This window comes from Hyalella azteca, unplaced genomic scaffold, assembly GCF_000764305.2.
Source record: "Hyalella azteca isolate HAZT.00-mixed unplaced genomic scaffold, Hazt_2.0.2 contig16004, whole genome shotgun sequence".
NCBI classification, from domain to species: domain Eukaryota; kingdom Metazoa; phylum Arthropoda; class Malacostraca; order Amphipoda; family Hyalellidae; genus Hyalella; species Hyalella azteca.
In genome coordinates, this window is record NW_025945831.1 from 849 (window position 1) to 9,595 (window position 8,747).

Here is an 8,747-nt window from a genome sequence, read left to right on the forward strand (position 1 = left end):
GTGTGATGCAGCTAACAAACCCCATCTTCCTGATATTGCTTTCAAAACATAAGTATTTTAAATGGTATGTTATGTTAATCTTGAGGAAAATAAACTTTCTTCTTTATGTACCTCCATTACTCTTTTATTTTGCCTCAAAACTGTTCAATCAGTTCTGTCCCACCCTGTATAAGCTAGCTAACACATTTAAATTGTATATTGTAATCAATATATAACAAATACCTAGTCAAATAGTTAAAGACTACTTATAGCCTTATAAGAATTAGCTAAGCTGCTAGCTACGTATAATGTATTGCACACTTGATGCCTCTGTACCAAAAAAAATTCTATTTATTGGAACCTAATACACACTGAAGGCAACAAGTTTATATACCAATTTGTCATTCATAGTACATTTATACTGAACCATGAATAACAATACCTCAATATAAATTAAAGACTGCCACTCAATATATTTAAATATATGAAAAAATAAAAAATAAATAAAAAATAGCAAAAATCATGATTTTTTATAAAAAACTCAAGTGATTTAATCACATGATTTATTCATTTTGATTTAATCATTGCCAACCCTGGTCCTCACATCACAGCCCTTAGAAGTGATGCATTGAAGTGCATTGGGATAATGAAACATTTAGCATCCCCAAACTGGGGTGCAAGTGCTAAATTCCTGCGCACCTTCTATCTTGCATATATACGTGCTAAGGTAGATTACGGCAGCTCTCTATATGCAGCTGCCTCCCTCAACCTTTTAAGAACACTGGATGTTATCCAAAATACCTGTCTTCAACTCATACTGGGGGCAAGGAAAACCAGCCCCATCATATCATTGCAGGTGGAAGAGCGGGTGCCTCCCCTATCATTGCAACGTGAGTTCCTTGGAGCACAGTGGCATTTGAAAATCATGTACCGCCCCAGAGGTGACATCACGGCAGAAATACTGAGTCATGGACCTGAAGTTGACACATCTGCTCTGGCAGCAGGAGCAGGACTGCTGCAGCGGTTTGGAGAATCAAGATGCCGGCGCTCCCATCTGGCACAGGTTGACCCAATCCCCCCCTGGTCTCCTATACAACCAAAGGCATGCATTGACCCTCAATTACCTGGAGGTATTGATCTTGCTTACGGATTTAAGGTGCACATGAAAAAATTACCCACACCACCGCAAAATCTTCTGCGATGGCTCATGGCAGGGAGACAACTCATTGATGGCCTGTGGAATATTTATGCCGGATGAGGCTCGGGCTGTGGCTTGGTGCCTCCACCCAATGCATGGTATACTTTTTGCTGAACTATATGCTATTCTGCAGGCCCTTGTCATGATATCTGAGAGGGCGGAAGCACAGTGGGTGATATGTTCTGATTCCAAGTCTGGCTTGCAACTCGTAGGGTCCCCAAGCACATCTTGCACTTCTATTGTATTTGAGATCCGCGCATGCTTATTGGCTCTGCAGTCTACACCTGGGATGACTGTTGATCTGCAGTGGGTAAAAGGCCATGCTGGAATACATGGCAACGAAGTGGCTGACAAGGTTACACAGCTGGGTCACTCACTTGACTTCTCGGTGCTCTCACACATTGAGCAATCAGATCTCCAGAGTTGCCTACGAAGAGGATTGCGTGAGCACTGGCAAAATTTGTGGATGAGGGAGGTAAATGCAAATAGAAAGGGAGTTCACCTGACCACAATACGCAGCAACTTGTCTCCCGTCCCATGGGTGGTTGCACCTACCNAATGTCAGCTTTAAGATGAGACTAAACACGTAACTGCAGTACAACTCAAGTAGACACTATATTTAAAGAGCTCAGCAGCTAATTAGTTCCTATTAAATTACTTAGAGAACTCCCCCACCCGCCCCCCTTTCATGAAATGTCTTGAAATCATAAATCAACATACAGGAATGGCAGTGGTACCGTTGGATAGGGCAGAATGTCAGCTTTAAAATGAGTTTAAAAACCGAAAAAGCAAAAATTTTCAATTTTAGGGTAGATGCTCCCCTTAATCCCTCTTATGGATATAAATAAACATCATTCGTCTTGCACTAAATATACAAATGATAGTTGATTAGTCAGACTTGGCTACCGTCAACAATGATCATCCCACTAGATTATGCACCGGGAGGCGGGAATGAAGCTAGGTATATTTAATTCAGTTGCACGCTTGCTCTTGTGATGTGTAGTTTCGCTCGCCTGAATTGCATGTTTAGTGTGCATCATGGGAAAACTCTGCTTTGCAGCATAGTTTTAATTACTTTATGAAGTTTAGTTCATTGCAGTCAACTTAAGAGACAAATCTTCAGCTAACTAATACTTTTTATAAGTTTAACTTTAATTGTTGAGTGAAAGGTGCAGGCATGCAAGTTCCAAGTGATTACTTATAGAAACTGAGCAAGTTAGCATACATGTTTTAAGCCTTTAAAAAGTTAATTTTTTGCCTCAAATAATGATGTTGGGTCGAGAAAGTGGTCTTGGTGGATCGAAATAATATATGAACCTTCAAAATTAGAATTCCATCCTGGGTACTACTGATCGCAATGGAAGGAGTTTTTATGTTGCAGCTTATTGCTTGCATCAGTGATCAGTTTTGTATTTGTGGATTGAATCATGGGCAGTTTTTCATGTATAGTATGTGAGTGAATGTACATAGTGAAGATGTTATTCTTTGCGATTTCCATTAATAGTGACATAACTACATTATAGTATTATGCACTTTAAATAAAAAGTGTAGCATTACACATTAAATTAGCATCAGTGCCTTAACATTGTGTGCATTTGAGGCAGTCCATTCTAGCTTTCTAATGCTGATTTGATTCCAGTGGCTGTGATTGGATTCCAGTGGCACACGTTCTGATGCTAATTGGATTCTTGTGACTGTGACATTGCACACGTTCTAGCGATGATTTGATTCATGTGACTGTGACGTTGGACACGTTCAAGCGTTGATTGGATCCTTGTTACTGTGATGATGTAAGCTCTATTTTTCCAATGAAACAGCTGTGGCAACTTGCAGAGACTTGTCAGTGATGATGATGGACTGAAAGTGGAGGTATGCTGGCCTCTCCAGATTTTTAGGTCATGCTTTCCATTTTGCTATGTTTACCAGTTAATATATTACCTCTCTGAAATTCCACACTGAAGTGTCCTCTATTACCCCTCTGGAAGTGTTGGAATTTCTGACACTTCTCAACTTTTTCCTTTATATTAAGCTTTGTCTTAGTTCCACGCATGCATAGATGGTTGAAATAGTGATGTCATACTATTGCGCGCAATATTTCCACAAAACACTAGGTCTGGCAGGAAAATGTTAAGATCCTCAGAGCAAAAGTCCGTGTCACCCAGTGAGAACGTCGAAACATGTGTCAAAGTTGATAGTTGACCTTGCTGTACCAAATAGTGATAAACTGTGTAAAAAGAATATTATGGTTTGAGACTTTTAAGTAAGTCTGTGAATATATTAGGAATCCTTTAAGTATACTTGTATTTGCTGATTTTAAGTGGTAAATAAATTAATAGATGATTAAGTTAAGACACGGTTTTAGACACATAAAAACTAATTCCGACACAGGGTGTCCGAATTACGCACATTCAAGTGAAAAAGGTGTTTATTTAGAAAAAAAATGCATATTTAGGCCCTGTTTTTGAGTTTTTGTCACTTATTTTCATGATAACGAGCATATTATCAAAATCCGTCACATGGTTGCTGAATTTTTTTTATTAACTATGGCAGGAATGAGGTGCTTAAAGGCTAATGTGGCATTTTAGGATTAATTTGCAATTTTACTCATGTAAATGGCATTTGATATTGTGTGTACTGTATTTACAAATATAGGTAGGTACATCACTGCTACATTTTTTTTATTTAAATTTGTGTTAAAAACATTGGTGTCCGTGTTTGGAGAGTGATGGAAATAGCATTACTTGCTGTTATTTCCGTGACTCTCAAAACACGGAATAAAGATAATTAATCACCTTCATTAAATTCTTTATTTTCAGGTATAATTTCATGAGAAAGATTTAAATTTAAACTAGGTATAGTAAAGTAAGCTATACCTATGTGATATGCCACCTGAAACAAAATGTCAAAGGTACAGTGCAGAAGCAATGAAGGCAGCAATATTTGCTGTAAGAGAAGGGGGCCTTGCAAGAAAGGTTGCTGCAGCAATATATGGTGTACCCCGTACAACATTAGTTGATAAACTTTCTGGAAAATCTCGAGAAGGGAAAGGACGTGGTCGAGACCCCTTCCTTACAGACGATGAAGAGGAAGCAATCGTCACGTAAGTAAAAAGAGCCTTAAACATACTGTAAACTGCATGCAAATGAATTTAGTGTCCGGATTACTTGTGGAACATATACTGTAATTAAAATTTATGAAAATTTTCTTGCAGCTGGATAAAGGAATGTTGTCGCAGAGGTCTACCACCACATAAGAACGATATCCTAAACACCGTTCAGCGCCTTATCAAGGACATCCCAGGGCGGAAAAGTCCTTTTCGTAATGACAGACCTGGAAGAGGCTGGTTTGAGGTAAGGTTAAAGTTTTTATTTGGACCAATTACTTTATGGATGAAGTAGGTAAAGTTATTCGTCCAGTGATTTAATTATGTTGATTTTTTTCAGGGTTTCATGAGACGCCATCAAGATCTGTCTGTGCGCATCCCAGAGGGCGTTTCAAAAGCGAGATCCCAAATAATAGAGTCTACCTCTTCATCAAGCACTAGTGATGCTGCCCCCTCTGCTACTCAGCCATCTCAGTGTTCATGCTGCTCAGAACTTTTACTTGCCAAAAATTTCTATGAAGAAAATGTCAAAGTTGCAATAAAGAGATGTAAGCATGCAAATGATAATTGCTGCTGCAAGAATATGTTCAAAAATAGTTTTGTAACAATTCAAGAAGACAAAACAGACTCTACACCAACCTCTAGTAAAAAGACTGATTGTTCCAATTTTTTCTCTCGGTATGACAGTGAACTAGATGAAGATGTTCATTTCTGTAGGGTTTGCTGCAAGTACCCAAATCCTGGCAGAGGTCGTGTTAGACCTGGAGAATCATGGACAGTTGGAATCACATTCAAAGACACCAGTAGCGAAAATAAAGCAAAAAAAGTGCACCTGCAGAGTCGCCAGCACAAAGAAGCAATTGCTTTCAGAAATTGTGGAGATGCACATCAGATTGAATTTGGTCGGCCTACTGCAAAAGAGCGGCAAAATGCAACAAAGAACACAATGATTGCTGGGATATTTATGGCTTCTCATTGCTTGCCATACAGTTTATATACAGCTTTGTGCACTCTCCTTGCTATCATCTGCCCATCTCATTTAAGCCACCCTTTGGGCAATCGATATCAGACATACTCGGGCTTTAAAGATGTGATGTTGGCAAATTATGCAGCTTGTGCTACTACAATGAGAAACTACTTCTCCACGACTTTCTCAGCAACAAAAAGTAAAAGGAAATTCAGTATCTTTTGTGACCAAGGCACAGCTGCCAAGGATGTCTCACGCCAAGCTATTGTTGCCACCTATGTTGCTGAGAATGGCCTGCCTAAGGAAGCTCTTTTGGATTTGTCAAAGATAAGGCAAGGAGATGTGCTGACAACTGCAAATCATATAAAACAAACCATTGCATCATTCATGGACCCATCATCAGTTGCTTTTATATGCTCAAGTGAACATGCTGCATGCACTGAAATAAGAACTGTTGAAGAAGAACTAAAAGTTTCTGAAGAATATAATTATTTGGTTGGACTTCCGGACTTCTGCCACAAAATGGAAAAATTGCTGAATGAGACATTACCTCAATGGGTCCTTGACACTTTAGCAACATGCAGAGCTGTTGCAGCATTCATCAATGACCACAATGTCAAGGATGAAATTCACAAGCACATCAATGTAGTTCGAGGATCCATTTTCACTGCAATCCCAAACCAGCCACAGAATTGTTCTGCAGAATATGTTCACCTTCACTTAGAAGCCACTTTGAAAAACATCCAAATTTTCCTTGAATCCTTACCAGGATTTTTGGATGAACATAATTCACTCAGTATCAGAACCAAAAATATTTTGAAATTGTTAGCTAATGAATCATTTGTTGTCAGATGCATGATGATTTGCAGACTTTACAGAACCATCTCTAACAAAGAAAAAGCTGCTCAAGATCCTTGGTTTGGACCTTTAGAGTACAAGCACCAAGTTGACAGCCTTGCATCAGAATTGTGTGAACTGAAGGCTCCTTCTATTGAGATTCAGAGCTTCATAAAGAGTGGAACTTTAAACTTCAACTCTGACACCTTCTCCTCCACTGAGCATAGAGGCATGAATTTAGAAAGTGTGGCATCAAAGCTAGGCATAAAAACAAGAAATACATTGGATGAATCCAGAGATAATATCTTAACTACATTAATTGAAGAGAATTCTGCATGGATTGATGAAATTTGTTTGGAAGCTCCGAATTACTTGTTAATCCCTGTTCCTATTGTACTTGCAACAGAATCATTTTCACTTCATCAGGAGTTTGATATGATTGAAGAAAACTTGACAGCATTAATAAATCTGTTTGATTTGTTGAATGTGCAATTTGAGTCATGTGGCAGTGAGTGCATGGGAGTTCGTGAGTGCACTTGTTTAAAAAAAGACTATGTCAAATTCATGGATGATTTCCAAAGTGAATGGGAGGCTGCACCTGACAACAAACTAATCAGGATTGGAAGCGCAACAGCACAGTCCTACACCCATGCATTTGCACATTACATCAGCACCAACAACAGCACACCAACGTATCCAGTCAACATCATACGGTGCCTTGAAGTCATCCAGCTCATGAAGCCGACGCTAGCGGCCACGGAAAGAGTGATGTCACATGCGGAGATTGCTGTGAGAAATAGATTTGAATCCAAGTACTACACAAGTGAAACAAAACTTGATGAAGATGCTGTCTTTGATGACATTCAGAATGAAGTGTTTCTCAGATGCAACACAAACATTGTACAGCATGATGCAGAACTGGCAAAAACAATATTTCTCACCAAACACAAAGAATCACTAATTCAAAACAAGAAATCTACCACAAAAAGTCGAGCAATAAAGAATTATATGAGCAAACTTGGCATTAATGTTGCTAAAAAATTTTCCCAGAAACGACAAAATGTACCTGATCAAAAACAGGCTGACTGCAAGAGAAGAAAAATTGACTGTTGCCCTTCAGATGTACTGGAGAATACAGAAAATTCTGCTCCAATCAATTCAGTACCAGCTCTTTCAGAGTCAGATAAAAGCTCAGAAGTGAAGGCAGAAATTGTCCTGGAGCAATGCCCTGAAGATGCAGACGGGTGTGTCTGGTGTGATGAGCAGAGCCTCCCTCAAGTGTCTGCTGGTGAAGTGAAGTCTGAAGGTGAGCCTAGCCTGCACTCCCAGCTTGAACTGAGAGATCATAAAACCTTTGATGTGGTTGACCTCCTTTTATTAGGTTTCAAGAATGAATTCTGTTTTTTTACTAATTTATTGATAATAGACGTTTGAAGCCTATAAGTTCATTAAGAGTGAAACAAATATTAAATTTCAAGAGCATAAGAAGTTAATGTGTAATAATTTATTTCTGGAAAATATATCATTATTACTCTGTGGCAAGTCAATGAAAGCTTAAAGTGGTTTCCACTTTATTGAAGTAGGGAAAGAACCAAATTAAATTTTTATATACCTATAAATGTATTGAGTTTCAAAACTTGATTGCTAATAAGTAGGTATTTTCTCAAATAGTTTGTAGTGTGTCATGATCTATGAGAGCTTTGCTTCTATACATTTTTTTTTCTAGCTTTCCTGATCCAAGTTGAATCCCTAAATATGTAGAGCTGGAAACCTGCTCTACATTTTATGTAAACTCTATCTAATTCAATAAATTTACTTATTTACTTATCTAATTCAATAACCAATCAATAAATGTATGTCTTGCGCAGCATTGGAATTTGGTGCTCTGTCTTCAGACTGCAGTGTTGCCATCGAGAAGATGGACTGCCTTATAGATGAAGTATATGTCAAGGTGGAACCAAGGACTGCAGAGGTACACATTATTCGTTTCTACCATTGCATTTACTCATAATAAATTGTCCAAAGTTTCAGAATGTAATTTGTTTCACGCATGTATGCAAAAATTTATCTTTGAAAAATTATCCATGAAAATTCATCTTGAATCAGTTCTTAAAAGTAATTTATGGAACAGAAATAAGAAGTGCTTCTAAATGTTCTGATTATTGATCTGACTTTTAAGCCCACAAAATCTAACTTGTATGCATTAACCTGTCCTAAAATGATTAAGAAGCTGCAAGCATTATTCTTCATGAAACTAACCTGTCTCTGCACCTACAGAGCAGCAGCGGCAAGTTGTCCACTGCTGGGGGAACTGCAGCAGCTGCTGGTGGCAGCAGCAAGTCGTCCACTGCTGGGGGAGCTGCAGTGGCCCCTGGCTGCAACAGTGATGTCTTAGAATCCTACAGCCCAACAGACGACCTAACGGGTAACAATCTTTCCCTTTGCTGAAGCTAACTGGTACTGGGGTCCAGTGAAAGTAACTTGAGGGTGCTTATGGGTAACTTGAGGGTGCTTATGGGGTAACTTGAGAGTGCTTTTGGGGTAACTTGAGGGTGCTCATGGGGTAACTTGAGGGTGCTTATGGGGTAACTTGAGGGTGCTTATGGGGTAACTTGAGGGTGCTTGTCGGGTAACTTGAGGGTGCTTATGGGGTAACTTGAGGG

General features: G+C 38.9%; 1 protein-coding gene across 2 annotated transcripts; it reads left to right on the plus strand.

Annotated features, from left to right (window-relative positions):
- Window positions 1-4,000: 4,000 nt before the first annotated feature.
- Window positions 4,001-8,509, plus strand: LOC108672321 (the record flags this gene model as incomplete). Of its 2 annotated transcripts, XM_047884702.1 has the most annotated exon segments (6): window positions 4,001-4,277; window positions 4,389-4,527; window positions 4,621-7,390; window positions 7,953-8,056; window positions 8,362-8,376; window positions 8,425-8,509. In XM_047884702.1, coding segments are annotated over 6 exon segments (3,331 nt in total), but the record flags the coding sequence as incomplete, so codon positions are not given.
- Between the last annotated feature and the right edge of the window lie 238 nt (window positions 8,510-8,747).